This window comes from Carcharodon carcharias, chromosome 23 (genome assembly GCF_017639515.1).
Source record: "Carcharodon carcharias isolate sCarCar2 chromosome 23, sCarCar2.pri, whole genome shotgun sequence".
In the NCBI taxonomy this organism is placed as follows: domain Eukaryota; kingdom Metazoa; phylum Chordata; class Chondrichthyes; order Lamniformes; family Lamnidae; genus Carcharodon; species Carcharodon carcharias.
This window is the reverse complement of record NC_054489.1, coordinates 795560-815057: the sequence shown is the minus strand read 5'-3', so window position 1 is coordinate 815057 and position 19498 is coordinate 795560. Positions and strand designations below refer to the sequence as shown.

Below are 19498 nucleotides of genomic sequence, written 5' to 3'. Positions count from 1 at the left end.
GAAGCTTGAAATGTTGTATATGGCACCTACCTCAGAAAATGGACCATTGGCCAGAATGGATGGTGCACAAGTTTTTCAAAGAGCTGCTGTTGCAGCTATGATCTCATACTGTGTAATTTGCCTTATCTGCATGTTTCCTGGGCTCATACAACCCTGTCAGCATGAGGAGGGTGTAAAATCATGTGACCCTCAGCATTGTGGGCATGGTTTGATTTTGGACAAGGTGGCGCCTTTGACACCTCATTTACAGGCACTGGCATTTACGTGAGGGGACCAGATTGTGGAGAAATTCTTACCATTTGTGTTTGTAATGTGTTGAAAGTGAGAGTTTCAGCCATTTTAATGTAACTGAGTCAAAGTCGCTGATGTTAATTTTCTCCATTCTGGAGGATGGGCAATCCCCTGCGTAATTGTGCCATCAATGTAAAAGGTTCTTTACTTGGAAGTTGCTCACCAAGGACTGGCTGCTGGCAAGTGCGAAACAGGAGGATCTTTTGTGAATCAATTTTGCACAAGGGCATGTCTGATGATGATCCCCTCCTGCCCAGAGTCAGCCCTGGCTACATGGCCACACCTCCCAGCTGCTCTGCCATTGGCGGTATCCTCATCCTCCTCTGTTTGAGAATCTGAATGGATAGGGGCTTTCTCCTCCTCTTCAGAGGTTGGAGCTCTGCCCATGGCGTCATCGTCATTGATTTGTATGCTCTTCCACAGTGCAACGTTGTACAGCATGCAGCACACACTTATCTTTGACACCCTTGCTGGGGCATATTGCAGAGCTCCACCTGAACGATCGAAGCACCTGAAGCATAATTTTTAAAATGCCAATGGCCTGCTCGATGGTACTCTTGGTGATAACATGGCTGCTGTTGTAACTCTTTCGGCTACAAACCCGTTTCCATCTGTTTCAGATGAAGTTACATTGTTTCACAGTTTGCCATTGTGAGATTTGAACTCTTGATCTTGGGGTTACAAACCCAGTACCATAACCACTTGGCTATTTAGGCCAAGCTATGGCTGCTGTTGTAGTTGCTCTCAGTTTGAGTGCTCCTGAAGGAGGACATTAGTCAGGTTCCTAAGGGGTAGCTCTTGTCCCCTAAAAGCCAACCATGGATCTACCAATGAATTCGAGAACTCCTTAGCATGAGGGAATCATGGCAGCTGCCAGAGAACCTTGCACACACTTGAAGGAAGACCTTGTCGTGGTCACAATCCACTGGACATTGAGTGAGTAGAAGGACTTTCGGTTGACGAAGGTATGCGAATTATGAGCTGGAGCCTTTATGGCAAAACGGGGGCAATCACTTACACCCTGAACCTGAGGGAAACCTGCTAATTGGACAAAGGCCGTGGCTCTGCGTCTGAGACGCCAAATCTACAGGAAAATGAATGTGCTCTCTCACATGAACAAACAGGGCATTAGTTACAGCATTAACACAGATGTGTCCTGCTGACTGGGATATACCAGATGGATCTCCTGATGATCTCTGGAAAGAGCCTAAGGCATAGATATTGAAGTGATGGTTACCTTCACATGGCAAAGCATGGGGGTCAATGGATCATAGCTCAAATTGTTACTGGGCCGTGCAACAAAAGTCTGTCACCACTTCACGGTTTAGCCTCAGTCACCTTTGACCTGGTTACAAAATGTTTTGCTACTTCCACTAAGTCACAATCAATACTTGATACTAACAAAAATACAAAATAAAGGCCCAGCCTCCACAAGAAGCCAAGTTTACAGTCCAATAATGTTTTAGAAATTGTTTAAATGTCACTTCAAAATAGTCTGGAGAAAATGTAATCATATTCAGGAAGGATATCCTAGGTCTGTACACTCTTCCCACAGGATTGTACCTGGTTGGCCTGCCTCTCCTCCTCCTCCTCCCTGGTGTGTGTGGCGCTGCCTCTTCCTCCTGACCTTCTGGCTTCTCACTGGCCTCTGGCTGCTCACGCTGATTGGCTACTATAGTGTTTATATGCCAGGGTGCCCAGCTCATTGTTATGGACAGGAGAGAGGGGCAAACTGAATTCTTTTATCCTTGCACTGTTTATAAGCAGAAATGTTTTTAAGTGTTTTAAAATTAGGCTGTGGCGGTTTTCCCCAAACCCTCAGTTTGCATAGTCCAATTTTATAAGTAACTTGCAGAAAACTCTGTGATTAACTCAGAAGATTAACTTATTCCATAATTAAACCTGCAGCAGGGGTGGGGGCGGGCGATGTTCACAACCTCACACAGACACCACACCCCACACACAGTAAGGGGGATAGAGAAGGAGCTTTTCAACTATGGATGACAACAGTAAAAGAACCACAGAAATGAATTAATTCACGTGATTTCCAGAGTCCAGAAAGTCAAAATCCAGAGGGGGAATCCCTTCGTGGGGAGGTTCCAATTCCAGTGGTTTCCTAGCTGAGAACAGCAGCACAAAATTCCTGTAAAGTGGAAGGTGGTGCAGCAAAATAAGAATGATACTCAGACTTGTTCTGCTTTGGAGGCGGCAGCCAGTGGCTTCCAGATGAACAGGCTTCGAGGAGTTGAGATGTGTTGCTGGCTGCTTGATCAGCCAGGAGCCCTGCTGTTTTTCTTTTGTTGGAGGTATTCAGTAGACTCCTTGTTTCTCAGCTCTCAACTGAATACAGAGAATTCGAAATGGTCACTTGAGTCATGTGACATCTTTCCTCCACAATGATTTCAAAAGGGATGTTTATCTAATGTCTGGGTCTGGCTTTTGTTTTATGGCTTATAATATCCCAGTCATTAGTGTCTGAAAGGGTCACCATCCATGTTGAGGATCTTGGTTTCGAGAAGCCATTGTCTGGGCAGACCTTGTGACTCCACTAGAGGGGTAGGCTTATAAAAGGTGCAAATGACATCCAATTTCCTCTCAATGGTCCCCTTTTGAAATGGACCTGAACAGTCCCAGGTGTGAGATGGGTCCTTCAATACCTCTGCAGGAATAACGAATTTTGATCTCTGCAAGTCCCCTGGTTTCCTGATTATAATGTCCTTACAATAAGCTGTGAGATTCCACAAGGATGAGGGGAACTCTTTTGTTCTTATAATTCCTGTTGGAAGCTTCCAGTTCAGATGGCTGATCCTGTGAGTCATGTGACCTGTAGCCGCTGTCTTTTGGTTCAGCAAAAGTCCATTTTAAAATTACAAAAAAAACCAGTAAAGTTTGATGTACACAGTTTTGATTTCTTTCATGTCTTATTAACACCATCTAGTGTTTTCCTTCACATAAAGCACAATGTGCCCTTCTCAAGCACAAAGTTTTTCCTGGCACCTGGGTGCATGAGTCAGTAGGGACAAAAAAAAAAAAACTGCCCTGTGAATCCAGCAGAACCACCCTCCAACACCCTTGAGTGAAAGCAGGACAGTTTGAATTGAGTTTTTGCCAATTCTGGGGCAGTTAAGACAAGTTTAAAGTTCATTCCGCAGAGGTACCTGCACCTTTCCAAAGGGAGACTCTGGCCATCCAAAGAAATGCGTGAAGTTCAGACCTGCTCTATCAGGGCTACTCTGCACTTGTCTCAGGAACCTGAGAAATCAAAATCCAACTTGAGTAGGGGCAGCTGCTGATTTATATGGGTAGCTACCTCTGTGAAACAGGCATGTTCAGATCCTAACTCAGGCCCATTCCCACCCCTGTGAAAATGGTAGGTGCCGTGTTCAGGGCAGGACTTCTGAGTTCTGGGCACATCTGCCATTTCCACTACAACAGAAGTGGAAATTCATGTGAGAATTCAGACTTTTGTGTCCTCATAATCTGCTTTCCCTGCCTATCTTTGCATCATCAGAAAATTTGACTATAATACACTTAGTTTCTTCATCCAACATCAGTTGCAAATTGTTGAGGATTCTGTATTGATCACTGTGACACCTGGCTATTTACAGTTTGCCAGCTTGAAAATGACCCATTTATTCCTGCACTGTTTTATGTTGTGTGTGGAAGTTCTTACTATCTGAAGCCTTTGGGCTGAATTTTACGTCGATTGGGCGGGCGCGTGCCTGACCTGATCGGGCGTGAAATCATTGGCCAGCCAGCGTGAACTCATGGTCGGAGGCCAATCACAGTTGGTGCTCCGTTTCCCGGCCAATTGTGCCCACTCACCAAGCTGAAAATTCAGGCCTTTGTCTTTGGTCCCTGCCCCAAACTGTATTTCCTAGCTATTGAGTTCATCCTTCTTCCTGACAACAGTTGGAGATTAAACCAGTCTGTTCACAACTTTGAAGTCACACTTGATCCCAATTTGAGCTTCCAACCTCGTGCCATCAGTAAGAGCACCTAGTTCCATCACCGTAACATTGCCTGACTCAGATCATCTGTTACTGAAATCCTCATTCATATCTGTTATCTCTAGACAGGACTATTCCAATGGACTCCTAGCTCATCTCCCACATTCTGCACTACATAAACTTGAGGCTATCCAAAGCTCAACCGCCCATGTCTCAACTCACAGCAAGTCCCGTTCCCCCATCATCCCTGAGCTCATTGCTTGACTGAGAGCCAATGCAAGCCAAAGTCTTGACCTTTAAATTCTATTCCTGTTTTCAAATCCTCCATGGCTTTGCCATTCTATCTCTGTAATGTCCTCCATCCATACAACGCTCCGAGATATCTCCGCTCCTCTAATTCAGGTCTCTTGTGCATTTCCCACTATAATTATTCCACCATTGGTGGGTGTGCCTTCAGTTGCCTGGGTCCCAAGCTCTGGGATTTCCTCCCTACACATCTTCTCTGCCTCTCTGAAGTTCTACTAACTTTTTGTGACTCATGCACTAGAACACCTAGATCCCTTTGAAACTTGGAATTCTGCAGCCACTCTCTGTTAAAAGAATACTTTGATTTTTTATTCTTCCTGCCAAAGTGAACAACTTCACATTTTCCCACATTATACTCCATTTACCAGACTTCTGCCCACTCATTCAACCTATCTATGCCTGTCTGCAACCTCCTTATGTCCTCTTATCAACATACTTTCCTACCTTTGTGTCATCTGCAAATTTAGCTACCATGCCTTTGCTCCCCTCATCCAAGTCATTGGTATAAATTGTAAAACATTGAAGGCCCCAGCACGTGGCCCTCTGGGGCTCCACTTGTCACATCCTGCCGATCAGAAAAATACCCATTTATGCATGCTCTGTTTTCTATCAGCCAGTCAATCTTCTATCCTGCTAATATGTTACCCCTACATCATGAGCTTTTATTTTACGCAATAACCTTTGATGTGGCACCTTATCAAACGTCTTCTGGAAAACCAACTACATGACCCGCAGTGCATATTACTCCAAAGAATTGGTTAAACATGATTTTCCTGACAGTGCTATATAAGTTGTTATATATTTCTTGCTAGTTTACTCACAATCTATTTTTCCTTCTCTTTTTGTCCCAATCTTCTAACTTATCACTAATCTTTGCAGCATTGTACACCTTTTCTTTCAATTTGATACCAATCCTTAACTTCCTGAGTTAGCCACGGATGGTGCATTCTTCTCAGAATCACAGAACTGTCACAGCACAGGAGGCCATTCGACCTGTTGTGTCTGCAATGACTCTCCAAAGGAGCATTTTACCTAGTGCCACTCCCCCACCTTCTCCCTGCAACTCTGCACATTCTTCCTTTTCATACAATAGTCAAATTCCGTTTTGAATGCCTGGATGAACCTGCCTCCACCACATTCCCGATCCCAACACTTGCCGAGTGAAATAGCTTTCCTCATATCTCCATTGCTTCTTTTGCCAATTACCTTAAATCTGTGCCCTTTTGGTCTTGATCCTTCCACCAATGGGAACAGTTTTTTCCCCTATCCACTCTGTCCAGACCCCACATTATGTTTTATACCACAATCAAATCTCCTCTCAGCCTTCTCCTCTCCAAGGAAAACAGTCCCAATCTCTGCAATCTATCTACGTAACTGAAGTTCCTCACCTCTGGTACCATTCTTGTGAACATTTTCTGAACTTTCTCCAATATCTTTACATCCTTCCTAAAGTGTGGTGCCCAAAACTGCACGCAATACTCCAGCTGAGGCTAAACTAGAGTTCCATACAAGTTTAACATAACCTACTTACTGCTGTACTCTATGTCCCTATTAATAAAGTCCAGAATACTGTATGCTTTGTTAACTGCACTCTCAACCTGCTCTGCCACTTTCAATGACTTATGCACATATACACCCAGGTCTCTCTGCTCCTGTACCCCTTTAGAAATATACCCTTTATTTTATATTGTTCTTTGCTTTCTTCCTACCAAAATAAATCACTGCACTATTCTATGCATTAAATTTCATCTGCCACTTGTCCATCCATTCAATTTGTCTATGTCCTTTTGAAGATCTGCATCATCCTCACCACAAAGTCGCAATGCTTTTACGTTTTGTATCATTTCAAATTTTGAAATTATGCTGTTTAAGGTCTAGAACATTAAGATATATCAGATAAAGCATGGGTCCTAATTTTGTTAACCAGCCTTTTGTGCAGTACTTTGTCAGACACTTCCTTAAAATCCATTTAGACAACATCCAATGCATTCCCTTCATCAACCCTCTTTGTTACTTCATCAAAAATTTCAATTAGATTAGTCAAGCATGATCTGCCTTTTACAAATCCATGCTGGCTCTCCTTAATTAACTCAAACCTCTCCAAGTGCCCATTAATTCTTTCCTTGACCCACTGCCTGAAAGGGTAGTAGAGGCAAACACTCATCAGATTTTTAAAAATTCTTGGATTTGTATTTGAAGTGTTTTAACCAGAGGGCTACAGATACAGCTGAAAAGTGGAATTAAGTTGGCTAGCTCTTTTGCAGCCAGTACAGACACGATTGGCTGAACTGCCTCATTCTGTGCTGTAAAGTTCTATGATTCAAGGAGCTTGGAATATGGGGTACAGGAGCTTCAAATTCCTCAGTCTTTGATGCCCCATTTTAGACTGAATACTATTCCCTGAAAAAAACGGGTGGCACTGAATACATCATGAATGGGGAGTGGCCACAGGAGTCACTCAGCAATTTACCTCATCCAATCTTCACAACTGGAAACAGGTCTACTATTTCACCTACACCGAGTAAGAACGAACAAGCTGAATTAGGGAAAAGGCCGGACGGCGGGGGGGGGGGGGGGGGGGGGGGCAGCGGAGGTGGACAGTTGGGAGGGGGACAGTTGGGAGGGGGAGGGGGAGGGGGAGGGGGAGGGGGACAGTTGGGAGGGGGAGGGGGAGGGGGGGACAGTTGGGAGGGGGAGGGGGAGGGGGAGGGGGACAGTTGGGAGGGGGAGGGGGGGAGGGGGAGGGGGACAGTTGGGAGGGGGTGGGCACTAGGTTAGTGAGAGTCGCTTACAGCCCTGAGGGACTGGAGCTGGACTGTTGAGTGTTGTGATCTCTCAGGGTGACCAGTCACTGGGCCAGTGTCCGGGGTCCTCCTCTGCAGCGATTCCAGTGGAGGCCCAGGGATTGACAAATTCCTGCCTTGCCAGCGATGTCCACCCCAAACTCCAACACCCGCCGGATCCGTATATTTGTCAAATTCTGATAATCCCTGGACCCAACACAAACCGCCCCCCCCCCCATCCTGCCCCCACACACCTGCCTCTCCCAATTCTTACCCCCCCCCCCTTCCCAATTTTGCCCTCAGGCGTCACTCACAGATTTAATTTGTTCTTTCTGAAGTTCCTGAAGTTCTTCTGCTTTTTCAGCTTCTCCATAATCTCGGCCCAGCAAACTGAAGCCTCTCCGGCAGCAAAGCAATAAACACAAAGCTCGCAAAGGCATCAGGACAGGGGCCTCTCCCTCCCGCGGAAAGATTCAGGCGAAACCAGACTCCGTCTGAGCAAAACCTTCCTGAAAACTGCAACCCAATACCTCAGAATCCACTTCTTCCTAGAGCCAGAAATGTGAGCGACAGAGAGCGCGCGGGGGGCGGGGAAGGAGGAGGAGAGCACGCGCGGGGGAGAGGAGGGAGGGAAGGAGGGAACGCGCACGGGGGCGGGGCGGAGGAAGGGAGGGAGGGGGCGCTCGGGGGGGGAGGGGCGAGGGTTGCGCGGGGGATGGGGCGAGGGTGAGCGCGGGGGGCGGGGCGAGGGGTCCGCGCGGGGTGAAGGGGAGGGGCTTCCAACCGTCGTCATTCCAAAAGAAATCGCCGCTCGGAATGCTGCAGCGGAATGAAGTTGAACCCGTCTCTGCCTGGTTACAACATACAGTCACTGGGTGTGAGCCAGTGGTCCGGGCGGGGCGCTGGGTGTGAGCCAGTGGTCCGGGCGGGGCGCTGGGTGTGAGCCAGTGGTCCGGGCGGGGCGCTGGGTGTGAGCCAGTGGTCCGGGCGGGGCGCTGGGTGTGAGCCAGTGGTCCGGGCGGGGCGCTGGGTGTGAGCCAGTGGTCCGGGCGGGGCGCTGGGTGTGAGCCAGTGGTCCGGGCGGGGCGCTGGGTGTGAGCCAGTGGTCCGGGCGGGGCGCTGGGTGTGAGCCAGTGGTCCGGGCGGGGCGCTGGGTGTGAGCCAGTGGTCCGGGCGGGGCGCTGGGTGTGAGCCAGTGGTCCGGGCGGGGCGCTGGGTGTGAGCCAGTGGTCCGGGCGGGGCGCTGGGTGTGAGCCAGTGGTCCGGGCGGGGCGCTGGGTGTGAGCCAGTGGTCCGGGCGGGGCGCTGGGTGTGAGCCAGTGGTCCGGGCGGGGCGCTGGGTGTGAGCCAGTGGTCCGGGCGGGGCGCTGGGTGTGAGCTAATGTGCATAACTGGACAAGTTTTATCCCCAGAAATATTTACTCTTTACCCTGCATTAGGGCTGTAAATCTGGAAAAAGATGATCTGAGCTTCAGGTTTCATTGAATATGAGAAACCTCTCAGAGCTTTAAAGATTATCACAAAATATTTTTAGAATTATACTCGTAATAAGAGGATAATGATAAAATCATAATACAGCACAGAAGGTTCAAGAAGGCAGCTCACCGCCACCTTCTCAAGGGCAATTGGGGAATGGACAATAAATGCTAGCCTAACCAGCTACACTCACATCCCATAAATCAATAAAAGAAGGAGACCATTTGGCACATTGAGTTCGCCCCCAACTCTTTCGAAGAGCAATCTGGTTAACTCACCTCACTTCCCCTGCCTCCATCACTTTTCTCATAGCTCTGTACATTTTTTCCCCTTCTGGTATTTATTGATTTTTCTTTTGAAGGTTACTATTGGGGAATGTTGCCCTTTATTGCAAGGGAGATGGATAATAAAAGTAAGGAACTATTGCTGCAACTGCGAGACCGCATCTAGAGTACTACGTACTTCTTTGATCCCCTTAAGAAGATAAAATAAATACAGTAAAATTCCCTGTTTGTAGGGGTTACGTTCCCACAGATTCTCGCCAAGAATGAAATTGTGAACATTCTTTATAATTGGAGTGAACTAGATAGGTTCCAGCCATCCCAAAATTTGACTTTTTAAAGGCACAGAGGCAATAAAAACGATGTTTTTGAGTAAATTTGAGACCATTTTACTGAGAAATTGTTTAATAAAGCAAGAAAACAAGAACAATGTAAAATCTGTCACACTTAGAGTGGAAATTACAGCCCAAATTACAGTACATTACAGTACAAATTATTGTCCCGTATTTGAGAGTGCATGGGGAGGGAGGGGTGAGGTGGCTGATATCGATGTTGATGTGGATAAAAAGAACAATATGATTCTTGACTGCTTCACCTTTTGTTTTTCAATTTTGTGAAGTTCTCAGGAAGGAGCAATAGCTACGTCAATCACTTTATGAAAGGCAATGATTCTTTCTATGTTTATATCATAATCTGCTGCCTGTTTTTAAATCTTCAGTTGATCTTATGAGATCTGCCATCATCTTGGTTGTAAAATGAGCCTTCTTAGGCTCTTCATCCTGCTTCTGTTTACTTTCATTTACCCTCATCAGTTCCAACCAGCTCTTGAGCTGATGAGACTGAAGCAACTCCCCTACTTCATCTGTGGCCAGGTCTTCAAATCCCTCCCTCCAACGTGTTTTGCTAACTGGACAATCCTGGCCGCTTCAACTTCCACAGTGGGGAGCCCTGTGATATCATTCACAACCTCAGGCCAAACATTTTTCCAGCAGTCATTTATAGTTGAAGCTCTAACTTCATCCCATGAGTCCTTAATTATCCCTATTGCTGTGAGGAGGTTCAATTCCTTCCAGCAATCACGCAGTGTAGTTGAAGGATCTGCTTCCAGAAGGTTAAGAATGTGACTGAAACTTTGTCGGGTGTAGTGAGTCTTGAATGAGGCAGTGACCCTCTGGCTCATTGGCTGGATAAGTGAGGTCATTTGGGGGTTAAAACAAAGGTCAAAATCTGGATGGCTCTCTGCAAGAGTGTGTGGATGTCCAGGTGCATTATCAAGGATTGATAGGACCTTGAAAGACAGGTTCATTTCTCTCAGGTAAGTCCTGACTTCTGGCAGAAAGCAATTCTAAAACCAGCCTTCAAACGCTACTGCTGTAACCCAGGCATTACTGTTAGTCTTCCAATAGACTGGCAGATGAAATTTATTTTTCCCTTTAAGAGCTCAATGATTTTCTGACCTATAAAGCAGCATCGGTTTACATGTAAAACCAGCCACATTGACACATAGTAGATGTGTTAGCCTGCCTTTGCAGCTTTAAAACCTGGAACTGTCCTTTCTTAATTGGACATGTAGGTCCTATTTGGCATTTTCTTCCAGAACGGGCCAGTTTTGTCTGCTTTAAAGACCCGTTCTGTGCCCTCTCTCCTCAATGCATTCCTGCAGCAGCTTGGGAAATTCTTCTGCAGCTGCATTGTCAGCTGATGCAGCCCTCCCCCTCCCAACTTCACATTGTCCAGCCTGAAACGCTTTTTGGAGCTATCAAGCCATCCTGTACTAGCTGAGAATCTTTTGGCAGGCAAAGAAAGGAGAAGCACCTTCTGCACCACCTTCATCATCACTGTTATCACCGGTGACACCAGCACCACATTCTTTTCTACTTTCTATGTACTGGTACAATTCTAGTGCTTTATTTCTACCTGGAACAAAAAAACAATAAAAACTGAGAAATAATACTGGCCCGTACTGGTCTTGTATACCTTAAAAGGGAACACCAGTAAAAATTGTGAAATAAGGGTACTGGTCCGAACTCTTTTTTTCATTCTGGAGAATGCTTAGACCATTAACTAGGGTCCTCCTTTGATGCTGGTCCTCTATCCATATGTTTAATAACTTTTCTATTTCCTCCAAGTGTGGACCTCTCCTACTTACAAAAGTTAAACTGGCTGTATGACCACTAGAAACATTAATACTGGCCTTTTTTTTTTCCAGACTGCCTAATGTACCTGATTGTGGATTCATTGATAGAATATTCCCTGGCCAACATGGTAGCATTTGCTCCATTTTTCAGTCTATCTAAGATTGTAACTTTTTGTTCAAGTATCATCACTTTCCTGGGATGCTTCTGTTTGGCTCTGACTCACTCATTTTTGGTAAAGTGCTGCACTGTACCCATACTGAAAAATACTGGTCAGGAAATACTGCATCCTGTGAATCACAGCAACCCATGTGAAGTTACAGATGATGCATGCGCAGTGCGCACTTTCCACTGGGGGAAATACGCCATAGAAACGGTTTTCTTATCACCTAAATGCCAGTTTTTCTTCATTTTAGGACCAGTATATGTTCAGGTACAAACTTCTCATTTTTAAATTGCGGATACGTGAAGATTTGGGGCTGCCATGGGTGAACGTGTGTGGACTTTTGTGCGGGTAAACAAATTTGCGAAAGAATAAGTTGCAAAAGGTGGGACTTCCATTGGAGGCTGTTCAGAGAAAGTTTACTAGGCTGTTTCCTGGGCTGAAGATCTTCTGAGGAAAAGTTGAACAGGTTGGGCCGATACACATCGGGGTTTAGAGGAATCAGAGATGACTTTATTGAAACATATAAGATTCTGAGGGGGCTTGGCAGGGTAGTTGTTCAGACAATGTTTCCCCTCATGGGGGAATCTAGAATCATTTAAGACAGAGGTGAGAAGGAATTTCTTCTGTCAGAGGGTCATTAATCTTTGAAATTCTCTTCTTCCAGATAGCAGTGGAGACTGGATCGTTGAATATATTAAAGGATCACATTCCATTTGCCTTCCTAATTACTTGCTGAACCTGCATGCTAACTTTTTGTTATTCATGTATGAGCACATCCTGATCCCTCTGTACCAAGAATTCTGCAGTTTCTATGTATAATTAATTTGTGCTTTTCTATTCTTCCTGTCAAAGTGGACAACCTCACATTTTCCCACATTATACTCCATCTGACAAATTTTTGCCCAGTCACTTAACATATCTATAACTCTTGGCAAATTCTTTGTATCCTCCTCACAACTCACTTTCCTACCTATCCATATCATCAACAAATTTGGCTACAATACATTCAGTCCCTTCATCCAAATCATTAATATAAATTGTAAACAGTTGAGGCCCCAGCACTGATCCCTGTGGCACTCCACCTAGTTATAGTTTGCCAACCTGAAAATTACCAATTTATCCTGATTCTCTTTTTCCTGTTAGTTAGCCAGTCCTGTATCCAAGCTAATATATCACCCCCAACACCTAAGAAGAACTCTCATCTTGTGCAGCAGCCTTTTTTGTTTCACCTTGTTGAATGAATGCCTTTTGTAAATCCAAATACACCACATCTACTGGTTCCCCTTTAGCCACCCTGCTTGTCATATCCTCAAAGAACTGTAATAAATGTGCCAAATACAATTTTCCTCTCACAAAACCATGTTGATTTTACCTGTTTGTATTATGATTTTCTAAATGTTCTTCTACCACTTCCTTAATAGTGGATTCTAGCATTTTCCCAATGACAGATGCTAGGCTTACTGGCTGATAGTTTCCTGCTTTCTGTCACCCATCGTTCTTGAATAGAGGTGTTGTATTTGCAGATTCCAATCCGCTGGGACCTTTCCAGAACCTAGAGAATTATAACCAATACAACCACCATCTCTGCAGCTGCTTCCTTTAAAACTCTTGGATGCAGGCCACCCGGCAAATGGGACGTGTCAGCCTTTAGTTCAAGCTTTTTCAGTACTTTTCCTCTAGTGAGATTGAGCATTTTAAATTCCCTCCCTTATGCCTCTTGATTTTCTACTATTTTTAGGATGTTTTTTGTGTCATCTTCATGCCATACAAAATATTTGTTCAAAATCTCTGTCATTTCCTTGTTTCCCATTATTAATTTCCCAGTCACATCCTTTAAGGGACCAGCATTTATTTTAGTTACTCGGTTCCTTTTTAGATACTTGTAGAAACTTTTACCGTTTTTATATTTCTTGCTAGCTTTCTGTCATACTCCAATTTGTCCCTCTATTTTTTTTAATCATCCTTTTCTGTTTTCTAAAATTATTCCCAATCTCCTGCTCTACCACTATCTTTTGCAACAATGTATGCCTTTTCTTTCAATTTGATGCTATCCTTAACTTTCTTAGTTATCCACCGATAATGCATTCTTCTTGTAGAATCTTTCTATTTCAATGGGATATATCTTTGTTAAGAGTTATGAAATATCTACTTAAATGTCTGTCACTGCATCATACCTGACTGCTTTTTACTGGACAGTGTCAAGCTTCTTGAATGTTGTGGGAGATGCACTCGTCCAGGCAAGTGGGGAGTATTCCTTCACACTCCTGACTTTTGCCTTGTAGATGGTGGACAGGCTTTGGGGACTCAGGAGGTGAGTTACTCATTGCATGATTCCTAGCCTCTGACCTGCTCTTGTAGCTATGGCTACTGGACTATATGGCTAGTCCAGTTCAATTTCTGGTCAATGGTAACCCCCAGGATGTTGATAGTGGGAGATTCAGTATCTTCATACCCTTGTAATTGCCTTATTTAAATTTAAGACTCTAGTTTAAGACCAAATTTCTCACCCTCAAAACATATGTGAAATTCTATCAAGTTATGATCACTCTTACTATGAAGTCATTAATTAATCCTGTCTCATTACACATTACCAGGTTTAAAATAACCAGTTCCCTGGATGGTTCTAGAAAACATTATCTAAGAAACTGGCCTGAATACATTCCATGAACTCATCCTCTGGGCTAGCCAATTTGATTCATTCAATCTATATAAAGGTTTAAGTTGCCAACAATTTTTGCAGCACCTTTCTGAAATTGCCCCCATTATTTTTTGATTTATCCTCTATCCTACGATTTAGCACAAGCATTCAAGGAATACTCCTGTAAAATCAACTTCAGTGGACTGGACACTGTCCGGAGGGCTGAAAAATGCCTCCCCCTCCAAGTCCTGTTTCCTCAGCACTCAAATGGCCAAAGTTCTAGGCGAGGACAAAGAAAGCACTTCAAAGACACTCTGAAGGCGTCCCTGAAGCACAGCAGCATTAATGACCAGGAGGAACTTGCTACCAACCATTCAAAATGGCGACAACTTGTCCATCAAGCTGCATCACATTTTGAGTCACGATGTCTTAATGATGAGGCAGAGTCGCTGCAAAGAAGAAAAGAAAAGGAAGCAAATCTGGCATTCCGGATCCCACTACCTCGTGGACATCCTGCCACATTTGCCCAAATATTTGCAGGTCAAGAATTGGCCTGTTCAGTCACATGAAGCCCCATGGCAGAAATGTGCACTCCTAAATAGATGTCATCCACAAATCAAGGGACAGTCACTGCCTCCACCGCTGACAGTCTAGCTACTGATTTACTAGTTATTTCTTATTGCCACTCAAATTGATTCTACATCTTGATTCTCTGAATCAAGATCATTTCTCACTACTATACCAATCTCATCCTTCAGCAGCAGGGCTACTCCACCTCCTTTTCCTCTCTTCCTGTTCTTTGCAACCATGTCCCTTTCATGGCTATCATATCATACTCACTTATTTACATTTGTGTTATCAACTCATCCATCTTGTGAATGCTGTGTGTATTCAGATAAGGAGCCTTTAATTCTGTCTTTTTACCATTTTTCCCTAATCTGACCTTATTTGCTGGTGCATTCTTATGTTTGCACACTCTGACCCTTCCTGTCACACTCTGGTTATCATTACTCATATTACTACACTGCACTATTGCCTTGTCCTTTCTCTTTAACTTTCCAAATCTCCACTCACATGAACCCTCCCCCCAACTATTTAGTTTGAAGCCCTCTCCACAGCCCTTGTTATATGAATTGCCAGTATCCTAGTCTCAGTGCAGCTCAGGTGAAGGCTGTCTCAACAGTACAGCTCCCTCTTTCCCCAGAACCAGTGTCATTGCCACTTGAATCGAAACCCATCCCCACACCAATCTGAGTCACTCATTTAACTCCCTGATTTTATTTACCCTATTCTAATTTGCCAGTGACTCAAGTAGTAATGCAGACATTATTACCTTTATATTTCTGCTTTTTATTTTAGTCTCTAGCTGCTCATACTCCCTCAGCAGAACATGAGATGGGATGGTAATGAGGCAGAACATTTTGGCCTTTGCCTCTATTTATGAAGCCCAGGGTCTGATATGGCTATTAGCTGCTTTGTTAACTTGTCCTGCAACCTCAATGATTTATGCACAAACACCCTCGAGGTTTCTCTTATTGCACCCCCTTTAATATTGTACCATTTAGCCTTGTATTGGCTCTCCTCATTTTTCCTACCAAAATGTATCATTTCATACTTTACTGCATTAGATTTCATCTGCCATGTGTCTGCCCATTCAACTAGTCTGTCTTTAGCCTGTTTGAAGTCTATCACTCTCCTCCCCACAGTTTATTACATTTCCAAGTTTTGTGCGATCTGCAAATTTCAAAGTTGTGCTCTGTACCCACAAGTCCAGTCATTAATGTATCTCAAAAACAGCAATGGTCCAAATTCAGAACCTTGAGGAATGCCACTGCATACCACCCATCCGTTTGAAAACAGCCTTTACCACAACAAAACAAACCAAAAATACCTGGAAAAACTCAGCAGGTCTGACAGCATCTGCGGAGAGGAACACAGTTAACATTTCGAGTGTGTATGACTCTTCCACAGAACTAAGGAAAAATAGAAGAGGTGAAATATAAGCTGGTTTAAGGGGGGGTTGGACAGGTAGAGCTGGATGGAGGGCCAGTGATAGATGGAGATTGCTAAAAGATGTCATAGACAAAAGGACAAAGAATTGTTGACGGTGGTGATATTAGCTAAGAAATGTGCTAATGGTGACATTAAGGGTAGAAAGCAGGCTGAGCACAACTCTTGTTTCCTGTCCTGTAGTCAATTCTGTATCCATATTTATCCTGCACTTTTTATCCCATGAGCTTCAATTTTACTAACAAGCCTAATATGTGATACTTTATTAAACAGCTATTGAAAGTGCAAATACACCACATCAACTGCATTACCTACATCCACCCTTTCTGTTACCTTACCAAAAAACTCAATCAAGTTAGTCAAGCATGAGTTACCCTTAACAAATCCATACCGGTTCTCCTTTATTAGTCCATAATCATTGGGCGGAATTTGATGGCCCCATCACAGTGGGAGCAGGACCATAAAATGTGGCTAGCTGTTCAAAATTCCATTGACTTTGGCAGGACTGGAAATTCCCTTTGGTGGGAGGGGGCCGTAAAATTCCACCCATTGTTCCTAAAAGCTTCCCCATCAATGGCATTAAACAGACTGACCTGTAATTGCTGGGTTTGTCCTTTGCCCCTATTCTGAACAGGGGTGTAATGTTTGCAATTCTCCTGCCTGTGGCACCACCCTTGTTTAAAGAGGATTGGAAGTTTATAGCGAGGATTTCAGCAGTTTCTACTCTTGCATCCTAGATTGCTGAGGGAAGTATTGATCCAGACCAGGTTAGCTATCAACTTTAAGTAGTGCCAATCTTTCTAATATCACATCTTTATCCAGAGTCAGAGAATGTTACAACACAGAAGAAAGCCTTTCGACCTGCTGAGTCCATGCCCACTCTACTAGAGCAATTTAGCTAATGTCTCTCGCCAGTCTTTTCCCCAGAGCACTGTAAATAATTTGCCTTCAGCATCTTTTGTCAATCACCTTCAACAGATGTTCACTGACTCACTTGATTCTTCCACCAATGGGAACAGTTTCTCTCTATGTACTCTGTCCAGATCCATCATGATTTGAATCCCTCCATCAAGTCTCCTCTCAACCTTCTGTTTAAGGAGAACAACCCCAGTGTCTCCAATCTATCCTCATAACTGAAATTCCTTTTCCTAGGAACCATTCTCATACATCTGCCTCAGCACTGACCCTCTGACAGTGTGGCGCTCCCTCAGTATCGACTCTCTGACAGTGCAGCACTCCCTCAGTACTGACCCTCCCACAGTGCAGCCCTCCCTCACTACTGACGCTCCAAGAGTGCAGCGCTCCAGAGACCCCACACTAAACTATGCCATGCATAGGCCTCCGTCAGGTGAAAAGCCCTGTGGCAATGGGGGATCGGCAACAGGGGCAGGGCTGTGATACGCCAAGATCCCGCAAACAGGTGGCGGATGTGTGATGGTCATTGGGCACCTGTTTCGGGACAGCAGTGCCTTTTGGCAGCTGCATCTGCGACTAACCATTCCGCTTCAGGATACCCTCTGCTCATCCCAAATGGGGAGGAGGCTAGAAAAGAGCACATAGAAAGGTGCCCCAAAAATAGGCTGTCTCACTTCTCCTGGCTGGGAAACTGCAACCAGCAGAATCACCATCTCTGCAATCGAAACAAGAAAAAACTAAACTTTGGAACCTGGAATGCAAAAACATTTGTTGACAACCCAAAGAGTGATTGCCCGGAAAGACGAACTGCCATTGTGTTTTGGGTGCTAGTGAGAGACAACATTGACATTGTTTGTCTTAGTGAAACCCGGCTTGCTGGGGAGATGCAGCTGAGGGAGGCCAGTGGAGGGTTCACCTTCTGGAATGGGAAGTCGCATCCACAGAGTCGGTTTCGCCATGAGGAACAGGATAGCTGCTGCGCTCTCCGAATTTCTGGTTGGGGTCAATGAGAGGCTGATGAGCCTACGCCTACATCTCTGTTGTAACCAATGCACCACTGTCATCAGCACATATGCCTTTCACATCCAGACCAAGGTCAAACAAGGTTATGTGACCCTGTTCACCATTTACCTGACCGTCATCATCCACCTCATCCAAGATGAGCTCCCACCTAGTGTCCGCATTCGGTGTCATCTGGACGGGAAGCTCTTCAGCCTTGGCCACTTCCAGACAGAAACAGAATTCACCACCATGGACATCCATGACCCTCAGTTTGCGGATGATGGCTACATGATTGCTCACTCTGTACAGGACATGCAAAGGACTCGTGACCTCTTCAACACCTCATATAATAGGCTTCGCCTGTCCTTAAACATCGCCAAGGTGAAGGTCCTTCACTCAACCTTCCCCCTGGCCAGTTGAGCATCTCCCATGCCTTCCACAGAGATGGGGTGGCTCTGGAGTATGTGCAGTACTTCCCTTATCTCAGCAGCCACCTCTCCCCAGGGACTACCATCGATGAGGACGCCCAAAGCTGAGCCAACTGTGCCAGCACTGCCATCTTCAAGCTGCGCCAACGTGTCTTTGACAACAGGGACCTTGGCCAGTTAACAAAGGTTCTGATTTATACTACTCTACTGCAGCAAAACATGGACTGTCCATCAATGGTGCTTGTGTCAAATCCTGGGGATCAAATGGTAGGACAGCCAGGCTAACGCGAAGATTCTCCATGAGGCTGTGCCTACCAGCATCGAAACCCTGCTCCTGTGGAACCAACTCCGATGGACAAGCCATTGTGTCCGGATGCCCGAAAACCACCTCCCTCGGCAGGTTCTCTTCCCACAGCTCTCTGTTGGCCAAAGGAAAAGGTATGAGGATACACTCAAGGTCACCCTAAAGCATGGAGGCACTAACACCACTGACTGGGAGGAGAATGCTGCCAATTGCTCAGCATGGCACCACCTGGTCCATCAAGGCGCAAGCCACTTCGAGCCTCAGCAACTCGACAGCGAGGCGGAATGGCAACAGCAAGAAGGCAAAGGAAGCCAACCCAGGGCTGCGATTTTCACTCCCCTGTGCAACAATGTACTCCCACTGCAGAAGAACATGTGGATCCAGAATTGGGCTCCTCAGTCATCTGAAGTCTCACCAAGCCTGATGACATCATCCTCGATTCCGAGGGACCACTGACGACGGCTCCCTCAGTACTGACCCTCCGACAGTGTAGCACTCCTTCAGTGGTGACCCTCTGATAGTGCAGCCCTCCCTCAGTGCTGACCCTCCGATGGTGCAGCACTCCCTCAGTACTGACTCTCCGACAGTGCAGCACTCCCTCAGTACTAAGCCTCTGACAGTGCAGCACTCCCTCAGTACTGACCCTCCGACAGTGCAGCACTCCCTCAGTACTGACCCTCCAACAGTGTAGCACTCCTTCAGTGGTGACCCTCTGATAGTGCAGTCCTCCCTCAGTGCTGACCCTCCGACAGTGCGGTGCTCCCTCAGTACTGACCCTCCGACAGTGCAGCACTCCCTCAGTACTGACCCTCC

At 45.4% G+C, this 19498-nt stretch overlaps 2 protein-coding genes across 9 annotated transcripts in view; both read right to left on the bottom strand.

Moving 5' to 3' along the window:
* The window catches only part of plekhh3 (pleckstrin homology, MyTH4 and FERM domain containing H3), a 78591-nt gene extending 70665 nt beyond the window's left edge, over positions 1-7926 (bottom strand). For 3 of the 4 annotated variants that reach the window (XM_041173311.1, XM_041173313.1, XM_041173312.1), the window contains exon 1: positions 7645-7926. In XM_041173311.1, the coding sequence (XP_041029245.1) occupies positions 7645-7770 (126 nt within the window). In that variant the 5' untranslated portion in view covers positions 7771-7926. The remainder of the gene's footprint in view (positions 1-7644) is intronic. The other variant, XM_041173314.1, reaches the window with a different exon arrangement.
* cntnap1 (contactin associated protein 1) overlaps positions 1-19498 on the bottom strand; it is a 1152571-nt gene that overhangs the window by 683914 nt on the left and 449159 nt on the right. The window lies entirely within an intron of this gene.